The following is a 17,409-nucleotide window of genomic DNA, read 5'->3' as shown; positions in this document are numbered from 1 at the left end:
GCTAGCAATATGTGGCCAAGAATGGCTGGCTTATCTGCTTTGAATTGCGGCAAACCGATGTTCTGACTCTCACCCTCTTCGGTTCTTCAGCGTTTAGACTGCATAGTTCTATTTTACAGCTGCGATTACAAGGCGTCTTAGATACGCAAAACACAGCGCCGTACATGTGTGCGCGGTAAACACCACGGCTTGACACGTTTATCGAGGCTTGTGCAAATGTTTACACGTCTGCTCAATGTGCCCAACTCATTGCAATATACGTACGCCTCGCGTTTACAAGACACTTGCCGGGTTCACTGAGTTCTGAAGCACCCTTGTCTACATGTAAGAATGGCGGTGTGGTTGTAGTCAGTTGTGCTCACTGGATGGCGGCCCAGTAGAATGCGCAGAAAAAAAAGTCATACTCATCTGAAGTAGTGTGTGCGATGCCCTCGTGAAAAATGAGGGCGCCACTTTGCCTGGGAATGGCGCGGTTCCCGCGCGCACTCTAGGGTCCACACTATGTCGCCCACTCCAATTCCGAAGGCGATGTCTCACAACACATGTCCGTTTCAGTCTAGTCACAAGCGAGAAATGTGAGCAGATAGGAGGGCGTCATCAAGGCAGAACGAGTGGGGCCAAAGGAGAGCGCGGCGCCGCGGCCGCTTAGGGCATACGAACTTGGCTTTGTTCGCCTTGGGTATTCCAATCAGCTGGGCTAACAGGGACCACAAAAGCTTGTGCGAACCAAACAGCGCCATGTAATCGATATTAGAGTCAACCCCCCTCGTGAGCAAGGCAGCCACGAGTGCTGAACTCTATGGAATGAACTGCAAAACACACACACACGCACGCACACACACACACACACACACACACACACACACACACACACACACACACACACACACACACACACACACACACACACACACACACACACACACACACACACACACACACACACACACACACACACACACACACACACACACACACACACACACACGCGCGCACACGCGCGCACGCACACACACACACACACACACACACACACACACACACACACACACACACACACACACACACACACACACACACACACACACACACACACACACGTGTGAGCTCGGCGTGCTTCTTCGTCTTCGTATTCGTCGCACAAACACGCTGGTGCATGGCGGTGGCTGAAGCGTGTTTCCGGTATGGGCCGTGGTACCGAGCAAGAAGTTTCTTTGAAAGGCCAGGAGTTTTGGAAGGAACCCAGAACCACACCGGAGAGTTCGGGAGATATGACGAAGCTTCGCCGGCGTCATGGTGGTGTTTTTGTTGCCACTGGTTGCCAGCGGGCGAGCTGACGGCATTCTTTTGCGTACGTGACGGCGCCGGAGAGTGGCGTCGATTCGGAAACATCAGGGCGGTAAGGAAGTGTGTCCATAGTACAGGGTGATTCGCGCCCGTAAAGGACCAAGAAGGGAGAGAATCCAGTGGTGGTCTGTGTCGTGGTGTTATATGCAGGTAACGAAACATTCTGTCAGGACATTCGTCTGAGGGTGGTAAGAGGTAGCGGTGCGGTGTATGATAGGGCATTCCTTCAAGAGGGCCTCAAGAGCGCCATATAGGAAAAGACACCCTCGGTCGCTGAGCAGTTCGCGAGGGGCCCCATGGCGAAGAACCAGGTTCTTCAGAAGAAAGGCAGCGACGTCACGTGCGGAAGCAGAGGGTAACGGTGATGTCTCAGTGTATCGGGTCAGATGGTTTACTGCCACGACAATCCAGCGGTTGCCAGTGGAAGTGGTAGGAAGAGGACCATAGAGATCTATGCCGACGCGATAAAACGGCTGCAACGAAGCAGGGGACTTGAAAGGAGTTTTTCGGCGTTGGCAAGACGGGCAAGAGCGCACAAAATGGCGGACAAAGCGAGAAATTCCGCGCCTGTAAAAGCGCAGACGCAAACGTGGGTAGGTTTTCAACACTCCACTGGGGATTCATGGAAAGCCGTGCAAATGTCGGCGCGGAGATGACGGCGGATGACTAGAAGCCATTCCCTTCCGTCGAGAAGATAATTGCGGCGATATGCGGCAGGCCGTCACGTTACGAATGGAAAAATGGTGGGCTTGGCGGACGAATGCTCTTGACGAATGACGGGGAGAGGGACCTGAAAGAAAGTCCGGAAGTGTAGCTATCCACGGGTCGTGCCGCTGGTATGTGGCTATGTCGACACTGGCAAGCGAAGACAAATCGTAGACGCATATGTGATCAGGCGATGAAGAGCGAGGCAGTGGGGAGCGCAAAAGGGCGCCCGCGTCAATATGTTTGAGGTCTGAGCGATAAATGACTCGAATGTCATACCCTTATGGGCGAAGAGCCCAGCGAGCAAGGCGGTCGGACGGGTCCCTGAGAGATGCCAGCCAACATGAAGCGTGGTAATCAGTGACCGAATGTCATACCCTTATGGGCGAAGAGCCCAGCGAGCAAGGCGGTCGGACGGGTCCCTGAGAGATGCCAGCCAACATGAAGCGTGGTAATCAGTGACCATATAAACGGTCGGTCATACACATAGGGACGAAATTTTCCGATAGCCCAAATAATGGCTAAACATTGTCTTTTCGTAACGAAATGATTGGACTCTGCTTTCGTCAAGGTCCGACTGGCGTACGCCATCACTCGAGGAAACCAGGTTTGCGTTGAGTGAGGACGGCACCTAGCCCAATACCGTTGGCGTCATTGTAAATCTCAGTTGGTGCAGTCGGATCAAAGTGACGGAGGGTGGGAGGCGGAACCAGAAGGCGGCGTAAAGTCTCGAAGGCGTCATCGCAAACAGGTGTCCAGGTGGACAGATCGGAGCTGCCGGCGAGTAGCTGGTTGAGAGGGGCAACGACACAGGCGAAGCTTAAGATGAAGCGGCGAAAGTAGGAGCACAGGCCGATGAAGCCGCGGAGCTGCTTCACTGATTTTGGAAATTCGGCAACAGCCCGAAGTTTGGTGGGATCGGGAAGAATGACGTCTTTAGAAACTACATTACCTAGAATAGTTAGTTGCTGAGAATCAAAGCGGCACACTTTCAAATTCAGTTGAAGGCTGACGGCGGCGAGACAAGTGAGGAAGTCCTTAAGTCGGAGCAGGTGAGATTGAAAATCGGTAGAAAAGACGACGATGTCATCAAAACAGCAAAGACAGGTTTGCTACTTGAATCTACGAAGAACAGTGTCCATCAGCCGCTAGAATGTGGCCGGGGCGTTGCAAAGTCCAAAGGGCATGACGTTGAGCTCATACAATTTGTCAGGTGTGATGAAGGCGGTTTCGGAGCGGTCAGCGTCATCCACTGGCACCTGCCAGTACCCAGGTCGCAAATCTAACGAAAATAACTCGGCTCCCTGCAGGCAGTCCAGTGCGTCATTGATGCGTGGCAGAGGATAGACGTCCTTGCGCTTGAGCCTTTTGAGCCGGCGGTAGGCGACACGAAACCGAAAAGAACCATCTTCCTTAGGCACCAACTCAATCGGAGACGCCCAGGGACTGTGGGATAGCCGGATGACGTCCTGGTGAAGCATGTCGTCCACGTGACCAACAATTACTTGGCGCTCAGAAGCCGAAACGCGATAGGGGCGCTGGCGCAAAGGTGCGTTTTGTACCGGTGTCGATGGTGTGCTCTGCGACAGACGTGAGGCCCAAGGCAGTTTGAGGAATGTCGAACGAAGAAGTGAAGCTCTGCAGGAAGGCGACAAGTTGATCACGTTGCGCAAGCAGAAGTGGCATGTTGCAAAACGTCGGAGAGCGTCGAAGCGGTCGCAACACCGCAAGAGCATAGACTAACGTCGAAGGAAGTGGTGGTGCTAACGAGAGTATTTATATGAGCGAGATCAAGTCCTTCGAAACATCCAATGCATTCGCCACGGAGCAGGACTGTTGGGCAAGAAAATGGGTTCGAGGCGTAAATCGCCCACTCGCCGTCTTGAATCTCTAGAACTGCAAACGGAAAAAGCAGGCAGGGGTGGCGGGAAGCGGCTTCGGAAGGTGTGAAAATAGCAGTCAAAGGAGTTAGACACTCACAAGAGAGTGATACGAGGGCAACAGAAAATGGAGGAATGTCGGTGTCATGGGCGACAAGCTGTTTTGCAGTCCGGGCAGGTGCGTCACAGGAGTGGGCGTCAGAGAGGGGGAAAAAGGCAATTTCCGCAGGAGCGTAGTCAATAACGGCCTGATGAGTCGATAGGAAATCGTATCCGAGGATGCTATCATGCGAGCAGTTCGGCAGAACAATAAACTCGATGGGGTACAAAACGTCTTGAATGAGAACACGGGCTGTGCAAGACGCTGAGGGGTGAATGTGCTGTGATGAGGCGGTGCGGAGCGAAAAGTCGGAAAGCGGAGTGGTCAACTTGCGAAGTCGACGGCAGAGTGCTTCACTGATGACGGAGACGGCTGCACCGGTGTCGACGAGAGCGATAACTTTGTCGCCTTCTACAGACACTGATAACATTAACGGGACGACACAGAGGACTTGAGGAATTCGAAACACGTGCAGTTCTTGCCCCGGGAACTGCGACAGTTTCCCTCAACGACGCCTGTAGGACGTCGCAGCATCATAGAAGGTGATCGGCGACGAGCAGAATGTAATCGGCGAGTGGCATAGGTTTGGCGATCTTGTAAGAAATGAGTACCGGGAGGACTCGTTTGCGAGCGTGGCTCGAGATCGTACGGGTAAGATCGCATGTCAGACTGAGAAGCTGGAAGGCGCTGGCCGCAAAGGCGTGCAACGTGGGCTGGACGATCACAGGCGTGGCAAATCGGATGGTTGTCGGCAGTACGTCAAGGGTTCATAGGGTGTGGGGGGAATTTTAAGGGTGGGGCTTGGAATGAAGTCTCAGCCTGTGGCGATGAATGGAAGGCAGGAACGTGTACGTATAGGGCTAGCTGTGGGTGAGGGTGACGGCCTATAGCCGTTACTTGGGCATAGGTCAGAGGTGCCGTCACAGGCAGCAGCACGGGGTTGGACCACGTTGGACGGCAAGACATCAGCGATGTGTTCCTGCACGACACGGCGCGTATATCAGGAGTCAAAGACGGAGCCAGTTCAGGAACGCGGCGGCTAGTCTTGAATTAAAATGGGGAAAGAGTGAGAGTTGACGTGCGACCTCTTCACGAATAAAATCCTTGATCTGTTGACTCAGCGGACTCTCTTCAGAAGTTGTAGAACCCCCTTTGTTTTTGCCTTAACTCAATAAAGTTTATTAACTCACTCACCCAGGGCCTATGCGTCTTTTCTAACACATCGGAGCGCCGTGTAGAAGCGCGCTGCTTGCGGAGCTCGTCATAGCTATAGCAACGCTTCACGACTTCAGTAACGGTGGCAAGATTTTTCGCTACCAACATCTGAAAGGCGTCCTCAGTAATACCCTGAGGATGTGACGGATCTTATTCGCTTCCGGCATGACCGGATCGATGCGTTTACAGAGTCAACGATGTCTTCAATCTAACTTATGAACGTCTCGTCAGCGCGCTGAGCACGATCATGTAAACGTTGTTCGGCACGAAGCTTACGTACTCCCGGGCGGCCGAACACTTCCACGAAATTCTTAAGTTCCGACCAAGATGACACGTCAGCCTCATCATGGTTGCGACACCAGAGGTTCACCACGTCCGTCAGATAGAATATGATGTTACTGAGCTTGTGTCATCCCACTTGTTGTAGCTGCATACTCGTTCATATGACGGCAGCCAGTCGTCGACATCTTTGTCGGCCGTGCCACTGAGGAGACAAGGGTCGCTCTGTCGTACGACGCTAGAACAAAGGATAGTGGGCGGAACGGCCGGCAATGTCGAAGTGGACTCGTCTTGCATGGCGGGCACAGAGGATACTGTACGGCTTCGGAATTCCAATGTGGATGCGTGCAGAGTGGGTAAGAAAATTAACTAAGGTTTAGGACGTCCTAATGGAAATCAAGACATGGGCACGGGCAAGGCATATAGCGGGAAGAGAGGAACCGATGGCTACTAAGGGTAACAAATTGGTCAATAATGCAAACACGGGGGCCAGTTGGTTGATCATTCTGTGGAATACTGCGCTACTTGATATACAGAGACAAATGGACGACGACACACGAATGAAGCTTCATTCGTGTGTCGTCGTCCATTTGTCTCTGTATATCAAGTAGCGCAGTATTCCACAGAATAACAAATTGGATTCCAAGGGAAGGAAAGAGTAGCAAGAGGCGCAGAAAGTTCGGTGGGCAGATGAGGTTAAGAGGTTTGCAGGTGTCAGGTGGATGCAGCTCGCATAGAACCGGATTAATTAGAGTAATATGGGAGAACACTTCGCCCTGCGGTGGGCATAGTCTGGTAGGTGATGATGATACTGCGGTTTAGCGTCCCGAAGCAACTCAGGCTATGAGAGACGTAGACACAGATTTTTACATACTGTAGCAATATAGTACTATTTCACCAAAAAAGATATCTGTGCGTACGGCGCGTGCGTGCGTGTGTGAATCATGCACTTCCCTAACGCCTCTAGCTCAAGGAGACGTGTTTTCCGGAGTACCGGTCGCCTTCCGTTGCCTTTACAAAACAAAACAGCAGCTTTAAAGCATTATCCTTCTTTAGTTATTTCCTCAGCACTGCGCTTTCGTTGTAGCCGGCCACAGCGCGGAACCTGACAGTGAGCGCAAGAACATCATGCCTTGTTAATTATCTTTTGACGGGAGCACTGGAGGCGTTGGCTCTCATGTAGAACCTGGAAGAGCGCCAAAGGCACTGTGAGCACTTAATCAATACCACCCATACTCCCATTTTGCAAGCTTGCAGCGGTGGTGGACAGGCGCATATGAACGGTGTCATATCGTGCGCGCCATTATCACTGGTCCATCGCAGTGCTGCAAACATTATGTCAAACACAGTATAGGTACCTATTCAAGGAATAGAATTTCCTCTTCGTCACACGACTGACGCAATATCGGGTACTGGCACCAGACATGGCAGTAATTGAATTACAGTAATGAAATTACTGTAATTTAATTACTTTTTACTGTAATTTGTAATGTAATGAATTACATTTTGGTAGTAATTTCGCAGCAAAAGTAATTCATTCCTTTCGAAATTACTTTTACTAAAGTGCGCCACTACCTCTTCAATAGAAAACAAAGTAGTGCCGCGAAAGCAGGAACGACGTGCGGCAAGCCGAAGCCAGCGTAACGGATCGGCAAAAGGAGACAGAATTGTGCAGAACTGTGCGTCTGAGACCTCGTGTGTAGCAGGGTCACTTAGTGCGGCTATCCAAGACAACCATTCTCCAAGCAGCGGCATACAAGGCGTCAAGGGAATTCCGAAGGCACAGATGACGCAAGAAGGCTGGAGTTGAAAACTAGCTGGGAGCGCGGCGCAGGGGCACTCCCTGTTGCAGCGACTAGGGCACAGCGGCGCCTGGTTACACTCGTCACCACGGGGCGAGGGAGGATTGGGGTGGGGGGTGGGTGGGGGAGATAGGTGAAAGGCTCCATGGCGTGCGCCGCCGTGGCTTGAGCATTTCTGAGCAGTGATTACAAGGTGCCGACGTCGATTCTTGGGACTGCGGAAGCAATAAATAAGCTAGCTTCTTCGGGCCCTTGAAATGGCGGAAACAGGCCAGCAAGGCGCTGGGTTTGCCGGTCATAAAACGACCGTGCGACCCTGTTTCTGCCTTTTTTTTTTTTTTTTTTTTTTGCAATTGTCTTGTTCTGGTAATGGCAAGTGCTGTAGGAAAGAGGGAAGGAATATCTCTGGGGCAGAATTTGGCGGGAAGACGAAAGAATGTGTGTGCTTCGCGTCTGGAGAACAAGTTGTTTTGTTCACTAGCTTTACTTAGTTTTTGCATGGATGGAAACGAGAAAGTAATTTAAAAGTAATTGAATTACTCAGTATAAGTAATGATAATGTAATTTCATTACTTTTTGGGAGCAGTAATGAGTAATGTAATTTAATTACATTTCTGCGATTTTCAGCAAAGTAATTAGTAATGTAATTTAATTCCTTTTGAAAAGTAAATTTACCATGTATGACTGGCACTGCGGTGTTTGCAGGCCTTGCCGCATCTTGTCGCGATTTTGAGAACTACACCAGAGTGGTTTCGAAGCCGCTAGAAGCAAAATGGCAAGAACACACTTGTCTGGAGCGCTTGAGCGCTGTTCTGCGGAGAAAATGAACTAAATTGCGACACACCTGCTGCACGGCTTGAACAGAGTCGATACTGTTTAAGGCGAAAGGATCTCTTGCCTCATGGGACGCTCTGGCGTCACTACGAGCTGTGAACAGAATGTGCACTGCACAGAGCGTGCCCTCCTTTTGCTGTCAATCAGGGAAAAATGGTGTTCACGGCCGGACTCTAGCCACCGTACTTGCTTTCGTGTCGCAACCGCGTGCGGTAGCGCTACTCTATTTTTTTTCTAAATTATCGCCTCTAACATAAGTACGCTACAAGCTGAAAAGAACAAAGGGAAGTCTCAAACATGCATTTTCACATCACGCTAGAACTTCTTCAGCACAGTTGAATTACCAGACTGGCTAGGCCATTCGGGCAGCGTCACGCACATATGAAAACGTTTAGTCACATTGTCAATTAACGTTTTCACGCTTAGAGCGAGCCTTTCCGCAACCTTGTCCTACAAAGGCTCAGAACCATTACCATGTCGCAGGGTACCCCACCATGATTTTTGACAGGTAGATGGCGAATGTCATGAGGTTTGACTGGTAAATCTTTTTTTAAGGTTCTCTGAAGCACATTCCAAAAGAAAATGACGTCCAAACATTATATAAAAGCGTGTGTTGTAGCTTTGTTGCAAAGAATGCAACTTGTTGACCAAGGGACGAAGATAACTTTCTCATGAAGCCAAGTGTTTACTGAGAGGGTCTTTTTGAGGAGTTTTGAGCAAAATGACTTCACGGAGGATTTTACTGCCATTTTGTTCACACTTTTAAGGACATCTTGTCTTGAGCTATGACTTTAAGCTCTCCTATACATAGGAACCGGCATGAAGATATAAACTATATCACTGCATATCTTCTATTGTTTCACACTGCTTAACGTTCTAAGAGAAACATACATAGGCGGACGGCGAGCGCACGCACTGTTAACGACATCAGCTGAGACTACGCGAAGAAGCGTCGACTGACCCAGATGCAATCGCATGGCATGAGTCCACCCAGCAACGTGCGAATGAAGCAAGGAAGGCTATAAGCGAGTGTCGGAGACGCCGGAAGAGCGGGAAGAACGAGGCCTCGCTAAGCGGCGGCGCCAAATCTCGAATCGGCAAAGACGCCGAGTCGCTGCCAAACTACAAGAAGAAGATCGCGTATACGGTACAATAAGAACTCGAAGCGACGAAGTCCTGTCGGATGACTGACTATACATTGGATGGACGGTCAGTGCTACGGCAACTCGGACCTTCGAGGCTGACTCAGTTTGGCTTTCTCAATTTCTTAACCGGTGCAGCCTAACAGATCGGATAACCAAGCAAAACACTAGCTTTTTCTACGTATATCCTGGCCTAGCTGAGCTAAGGCACTGCATTTTTCTTTTTTTTTTTTTTAGCGCTTCGACAGAAGCCCCTCATGATCCTGTTACCCCATTATCTGTGTTCCCTTTACAAAACATCTCGAAAACATATTGGCAGCGATTTATCGTGGAATATACACATGCTTACTAAACAAGAGGCTTAAAGGCATAACATGCTTTTTTAATTGCTCAGTCATTGGATATACTCTGCTTACGCCTGCCATGTGTCGTTTCCTTAAATGTTCTGCTGTGTGGAAAACCAGGATAAACCAGACTCTTAAGAAAATGGCTGAACATTTTATCGGTTTCACCCCCAATAATTCACAACGTGTGCTAGACTAATCCCTTGCTCCGCCTCTCTACCATCACTCGACGAAGCCCGACCGCACACGCTTGACAACTCTGGCTTACAAGAATTTACTACGTGACAGCTTATACAAGTCGTTAGCCCGGAAGCCGTCGACGTCTTATAGTAATAGTACTTGTAGCTTTGGCAGTGCATGTCGGAAACTATAGGGGCTGCGTAAAACAATCATATTATGGTAGTGATTGATGATTGACTGGTGTGTGCTGGCGATGACGAGTTAATGAAATCATTGTAATTAATTGATTGACTGATGAACTAAAGAAATAAAAAAATGGGAAAAGGGGTTCAAAGTTGTCAGAATGCTCAGAATTAAAAGCCTGTGCTTGATGATGCCAAAAGAAATTAAAGTGTGCAATCAATCAATTATTTAATTGAAACCATTAAAATGAAAAATTAGAAAAGGGTACTTCAAAGGAGTCAAAAGGTTCAGGATGAAAAGCCGATGCTTTATGATGGTAATTATGAAAACGTGGAGTGTGTAATCGTCCAAATAATGAATTGAGATAATTGCAAAATTTCAAAATTGAAAAAGAGGTTCAAAGGTGTCAAAATGCTCAGAACAAAAAGCCAATGCTTAATGATGCAGATTGAGAAATTTTAGAGCTTAATAGATCAAATAAATAGATGAAATATTGCAACAAATGAAAAATTGAAAAAAGGGGATTCAGAGGTGTCGAATACACTGAATGACAAGCCAATGCTTGATGATGCCAATTATGGACCTTTAGGGTGTGTAATTGGTGAAATAATAATTTTATATTATTGCAAAAATTAAAAATTAGAAAAAGGCGATTTAATGGTGTCACGATACTCGGAATGAATCATGAATGCTTGTTGTATAATTAAAAATGTTTCATAGGAAAAAATAACGGTACAAAAATGTAAAATTGCTCGAGTTGCTACACTATAAGTATCGGTGTTCGTGTGTGTGAAACGCTGCTGCGTCGTATACCCTTAACGGCGGAGTCTCCCGGCGTTGCATCGAACGCAAACAGCGCATACCGCTGCACGCCCACTGAGACGCACCAAATGTTATGAGCGCCATAGCCCAGCCGGCTATGGCATAAAAACATAAGGAAAATAAATAATTTAAAAAAAAAACTAAAAAACGAAAGAACGGTCGTCCTGCGCGTTTGCTGTCGCGACATGCCTTTAATGGCGAACCTTAAGTGTCCCTCTAATTTTTTCCTCAGTTGCGAACAAAGAGACCGGAACGGCGATGGCAGAACGCATTTGAGAAAGTATACGTAGGAGCCAGCGAGAAAGAAACAAAGTAAAGTGCATATTCAGAGCGAGTTGCCTCGCTCAGTGAAGGGTAAATATTCACAGGCCCAGTCGATAAATATCACTTCATCCGTTTATTGCCCAGAAATTGGATTACCTACATGTGGCAGTAATAACAAAACTACGCGCCTACTTCTTGCATCATGGCTCCTCCGTGGACGCACTATGAGTTCGCATCGCCATACCCAGGCGCGGTCAAGCTTGTCTAAAAGCGGTCGTCTGAAGATCAAACAAAGCGAAACTTTGCACCAGGTGTCAAATACTTCTGTCTGTGGTCGCGCCAGAGCGATATTACATAAATATAAAACCCAGGAACCAACACATTGCCATTAGCATAGAAGTTGCGGACCAATTTGTTCCGCAGCCCACCCATTCCAGCGCTCTGAAGAAGTATGTTCACGGTTGCACATGAAAACAAGGATGCTGCTTGCTCCTCTGAACTAATCGCCTCACCTAAAAGGTACTGTTGAGATCGTCTATCCCGCTGTTTGCCGCAGGAGTCCCATCTAGTAACCCGAGCGTGCCCAGCAAGCGGTGTCGTCCGGCGCAGCGAAGCGACGTCGTGACGTCAGTGGCCTGCACCTGTGGCCGTGGCATCACCAAACTATTCGTCAGGGCTGCATTCTCCTTCAACACAACCAATACGCCATCCGAGACGGATATCCAAGGTCGGGCGATGCGTGCCGCCGCGGTGGAAGCGGTAGACCACGTTACCCCCCTTCATTCGTCTGGCGCCGTCACCTGACCGAGCTGTTTACCCCCGGACGGGCCGTCCTGGAGAGCTCAAGACTGCTGCGCACTCCGGTCTGTGCTCGTGTGTGAAAGACAAACCCAGAAGAAGTCCCCCCAGCAACGAGGTTGGACCTATCCGTCTCTTCCCAAACGCCAGCGCCGAAGAGAAAGTGCAGTAGAACCGAAACCTGGACGGGTTGGTGAACGTTGGTGAGTGCTTGTTTGTTTGCGTGCTTCTTCCCCTGCCTTCGTTTTTCGCACTGTACATAATGCCGAAGAGAAAGCTACGTTCATTGGTCGAAGAGGGCAGGATGTGAAGCACCCAACCTCATTGTTGCTGGCATTTCCTGTACATTGCTTTGAAGATGTGGCGTCTTTCTGTACTCTTCTTTTGGGTTAAGAAGGAGAACACATTTCCCTTAATGCTTCTTCGTACCTGAGCCCATGTCGCAACTTTGCTTCTGACGGCCACCCCCTCTGGGCCCTCGACACGCAACAGTACCAGCTTCCTAAATTAAGCTGGACTATACAGTCAAAAGTGTAACCATCGCGGCCTATGTCAGCGTTCAGCGTCATGTAATTATTCCGCGAGGCTTTACATGTAATTACTATCCAGCATTACATGCGAAGACATGATGAAATTTTCCATGCTTGCCGATGTCCAGGATTACTAGCGCATTTGCGACCTTCTCGTCATTAAAAACGCTCTGGAGGCGAGCGACGATCATGTGCAGTTTCGCTGGCACGACGGGTGTTTGCAGACGAGAGCAACGATCGCCAGTTTGTGGTCGCTTCTTAATTGTACGTCGACTAAAATTATGACGCCGCCTTTAAAGGGGCGACGACAGGGCCGGTCGATGTATTTCCGTTTTGTACTTCTGTGAATAATGTACAACGTTGTGATTCTACACGCCAAGTTTCAGTGCCCAGCGAGCGACTCATATTACAAATAAACGCGATAGAAATGGGAATCGAGAAGCTTCTCCCATAGAGAGCGACCGCCATTTTAAAATGTTCGTGTGACTTCGCAGAGTGCCTCTCTCTTTCGTGCATGATTGCCACAGTGGTCACACCTCATACAGCTGTCCTCGAGGAAGATATGTTTCCGCACGAAGGCGATGCAGAGTATAAGGCATGTCTTTGTCACCATAAGGCACGGTCACAGTCAGTGTTAAGGCACGGTTAAGTTCTATATCTACTTATCGACGCACTGATCTGTCGCATTACACCGGCAACGACGCCAGCTCGATCAATGGTCGCCTATCACCGTAGTGGTGGGTTTTAGGACCCGCGACGCCGGCGGAACTGATCAGCGGACGGTCGTCCGATCTGTTTTGGTTGAATCGCGATCGGGAGCCGAGCGAGAACTTGACCCCCGATGAGTTAACGGCTTGAACGACTGCGCTCGTCTGTAGCTTAACTGTGTTAGGAAAAGGAAAACAAGCGGCTACACTTTATATGTCTCCCCTTCTCATCAGCAATGACCTTGGCCAGAAACGTTGGTCAGCGCCGAACTACCGCAACCCGTTCTGCGAGGCCTAGCGCGAGTACGCGGTGCCCACGTCTAGAGTTTCGGTGTTTAGGGAGTGCGCATTCACAATCTTTAGCGGTTGCATGTGGCCGTGGCGTGTAGTTCTGGCAGTAGTGACACCAAATCGGCGCTGCTTACATCACAAAACGCGTGCACATTGAGCGGGAAACGTCGATGTGACCCTGTCTGGCGAGAGCCCGCAGCTGTCGACGCCGCTGGTGGGCAAAACAAACGCTGGGGGCGCAGTCGTAATCCGCGAATGGGCGCATTCCTGCGGCAGTTTAGGGATCACACACTTAATTCTAAATGGTGTATGTTTACTGTATTTACGCTGAAGCACTCACGAGGCGTCATTTGGCTCAGGAGTATTGTAGTCGCGCGAGCGGATGCGCGGGAGGCGAGACGCGGAGATGGCGGCAGATGAGAGGCTCCTGTTCGGTGCAGGCAATGAAGCGCATTCGAATTGCGTTGGGTTTTGAGATGATGGGACTGCAACGGCGGTGGCGGCGTATGCTTTCGTGTGCTGGCCGTGGCCAGACTGAACATAGTTTTGCAAAAAAAAAAAAAAAAAATCTTTACCATCCGAAAATAATTCAGTTTGACTAACACGCGCATATAACAACACAACAAGGCGTACCGCTTCGTTCAAACGTTTTCTCTGCTTCTGTAATGTCGTATGGTATGCTATCGCGTCAGCGTAAGCTTGTTTGGCATTTCCTCTTAGTTTTGGACCGAAAGAGCGACGAGAAATAGCTCAGCAGTCCGCAACACACGCTCACCCCCCCCCCCCCCCCCCTCGCTGCGCACACGGTGGAAGGAAACGTTGAATATGCGCCTTTTTACATGCGGCAGCGTTTTGTTGCTAAACAAGCTAACTCTCATAACGTAAGAATAATATGCTTCTGATTGTATGCTTAAATAATACAGCATGAGGCCATTGATTTCGGCCTCCTCTACATCTCTAGACGAAGCCCAAAATAAAACAGAGGGTTAACAAGGTCGACGATTATAGTGAAGGCTTGTAAAAGAAAATAAGAATATGCGAATAAAATATTTTTACTGAAGAAAAAAAAAAAACTCAGTGACCACTGACCACTGTCCACGGCGTGCATGCAAGAGCGCAGCCGACACCGCGAATAGCAGACGACATGGGGACGAGATCTCGTTTTGACGTCAGTGGCTAATGGTTGCCAGACGAGAAAGCTGATTTAGATATGACATTTATTTTAAAACGATGTACTGCACCGAATGAGTTCAAATATCGAAGATATATAATTTAACGTGCGTGGAGTGAAACACAGTAATCAGTTTATGCTCAAATGCTAGCTGTCATGACACCTTTAACGCCACCTCTTCATTTATAAATTTTTATTTCTTGTTTAACTTGTATAATTTAAAACATTATATTACTGCAACATCAATACAAATCCCACCCGCATGTTAGTAAGTTATATGAGCCACAACACGTTAACGTATAGGTGGCCTCTAACACGCTTGGTACCAACGGCCCTTCATGCTCTATACTACTATACGTTAACAGTTGCTTGTCTGCATGGTATCCGAAGGGCCTGGGTTCGAAGCCAAATGACGACAGATTGATATTAGTTAATTTCGTCAATTTTATGAAGTACCCCTTCTAGAGGAACCACCCCGCCAATTGTGACTTTGTTTGGATCCTCCTCAATTCGCGCTAAATTTCAATGGGGGTGTTTGAAATTCCCGCGCCAGGTCATGTGGTTGAGGCATCCTAACTCTGTTGACGAATCAGGATTATATCCGGCCGGCGTCCGCGGCAAAGGAGGCGTTTCTGCGGAACGTACAAAGCGATTAGCTTAAACTAGGCGCTCGCCTTCAATGCAACAGCGCGGTTTAATGATGCAGTTAACAAAATTTGCTGCACTGATGACAGATGGAGCCTTTCTTACGGTTGCTCGACCACGGATATATAGTTTGCACAAATCAGTAGTTTGGCGTATAAGAGCTGAGAAGCCGACCAGTCGCGCAGAGCTGGAACGAATGAACATAATCTGGTACTCTATATACCTCTAATCGACTGGTGCCGTCTGCAGCTCCAACTTCAGCAACTAACTGTAGCGATGGGGGGCGCAGCATGATAACGAAACATCGAAGAAAAGAAAGCTAACGCGAGCTAAATTTCCTTGCGAAACCTCTCTTGCAGGCGCTTCGCTTCTCTTCGTTTACTTGGGGATTCCTCTCCCTCGGCTAGGCCTTCATCTATCCCGGTTTTCCTGTTCTTCAAGGCAATTAAGCGCCAAGGGATACGCCAGGTAACCAGCGTGCAATTCTGTTCACGACAATTTAATTACATTACGTCCATTCCTCCGATAGAATAAGAATTCGCTGTTTTCTCTGTTCCTGACTTTATTTTTTGTTCAAATTCTAGTTCAGGATACAAAATTATCCAAATACTCCACTCCTTGTCCATGAGTGTTTTGCATCTGCAATGCCCGCCGCCGTTCACATATGCAGTTACGACTGAGTACATCATAATCATCACCAGAGTGCACGGGAACCTGGGAAAGGAGCCTGCCTCCCATGTGACTTCTGCACCAGCAAAAAATTCCAGCGCTGGGGTTAGGCACCCACAATAATTGCCCCTGCCTAAAGGCAAACTGCGCAGGATATCGCATCATTCCCTCCATCTTACTGGGCAAGATAAGCTGCTCCCGCTGACTCCTGTCCTTTCACGGCACATCCACCTGTTAAGATGACGGTCTCGGCAGCGTGCCCAGTTACGTTTAGATATGTGTCATGCTCTACTGCTATGCGTGAATGAATTAAATGCGCATTTGTTGGTTATACCTCGTCAGTAAGCAGTTCACAGGACATGTTCCCTTAATGAACCAATTAACGCCCCTGCGATATTTTTCCCAGCGAATGGTTCTCTTTGCAATGCGATATTTTTCCCAACGAATGGTTCTCTTTGCAATGCAACGGCTAAAGATGTCGCACATAGCTACGTTCCAGATTGCACCGCCTTTTTCTGTGCCTAAATTTGCTGTTGTCTATCCATAGTAGACCTCCACTGCGGCTGCAGTTGACCGTTCACTCTTGCATGCGCGCGCAGTCTCATACCATGGAGAGCCAGGCAGCCGGAATGGAATCTTCACAGATCAAGCGCAAATCTCGCTCGGCCCGGGCGGATTTGCAGTTCTCCGTCAAGCGCGCGCACCGGATGTTGAGGAAAATACACCATCGCAAGCGCGTGGGAGCCCTAGCCCCCGTCTACATTGCAGCAGTGATGGAGTACATGGCGGCAGAGTTATTGGAACTTGGCCGCAATGCTGCGCTGCAGGATAAGGAGACCATCATCCAGCCACGCCACGTTCATCTGGCCGTCCAAAAAGATGAAGAGTTGAGGAAGCTAAAGCAGCTGCTTTGCAGGCTAAATATTATTGACGGTGGCATAGTGCCGCGCGTCCCAGCAGGGCTCCAACCTAATAGCGATGGCCCAGGCACCGTGGAAAAGGGCCAGATGGCTGGTGGACCGGGACCTAGCAGCCAGGACTTGGTGTAATTTAAATAACTGTTTGCTAATAAAGCACATTGCTTCGCAGCCAAGATCGATAGCTCTTCTTTAATCATCGGCTCCGCTCATCCGTCGCATGCGCATGTTCTCGGCAACGCGTACAGGCCACTGCACGCATGCTTTCACTGCTTCATCTGTTCCTTTTAGCCACTGGTCAGTTGCAAGCATGAAAATTGGGGGGTTAAGCTAGCCTGAATCTAGTGACACAGAGGTGGCTGATCCTGGCCCTGATTGGGCTGGGACAGGTAGGTCACCGCCGCTTGCGGCGGGGACTAGCCTGCCACTGATTTTTATCTGTTGTAGGCCGCCATTGCACCCGCCACCGCTCCGGTGGTGGTGGACGACGGCTGTTGTTGTTGCGGCGCCCGTCTTTCTTCCTCTCTTCTTGTTCCTTCCTTCTCTATTTTCTCCTCTGTCTGCACGAGGCAGCGGAGGTGGCT

The 17,409-nt window shown here is 49.1% G+C and overlaps 2 protein-coding genes across 2 annotated transcripts in view; one reads left to right on the top strand and one right to left on the bottom strand.

The window, feature by feature from the left end:
• Nucleotides 1-17,409, bottom strand: part of LOC146202328 (MARVEL domain-containing protein 1-like) — a 180,572-nt gene that overhangs the window by 119,762 nt on the left and 43,401 nt on the right. The window lies entirely within an intron of this gene.
• On the top strand, nucleotides 16,517-16,957 carry LOC146202329 (histone H2A-like). Its single transcript, XM_084600931.1, has one exon. It carries the CDS (start codon nucleotides 16,517-16,519, stop codon nucleotides 16,955-16,957), a length of 441 nt encoding a protein of 146 aa, XP_084457057.1.

Source organism: Amblyomma maculatum, chromosome 1 (genome assembly GCF_055883805.1).
Source record: "Amblyomma maculatum isolate TAMU_Amacu chromosome 1, ASM5588380v1, whole genome shotgun sequence".
In the NCBI taxonomy this organism is placed as follows: domain Eukaryota; kingdom Metazoa; phylum Arthropoda; class Arachnida; order Ixodida; family Ixodidae; genus Amblyomma; species Amblyomma maculatum.
The sequence above is the reverse complement of the archived record's forward strand: the minus strand, read 5'-3'. Positions and strand labels throughout refer to the sequence as shown.

What these genes read in the sequence shown, in the direction of transcription:
- LOC146202329 (XM_084600931.1), top strand. Translation starts at nt 16,517, where the DNA reads ATGGAGAGCCAGGCAGCCGGAATGGAATCTTCACAGATCAAGCGCAAA.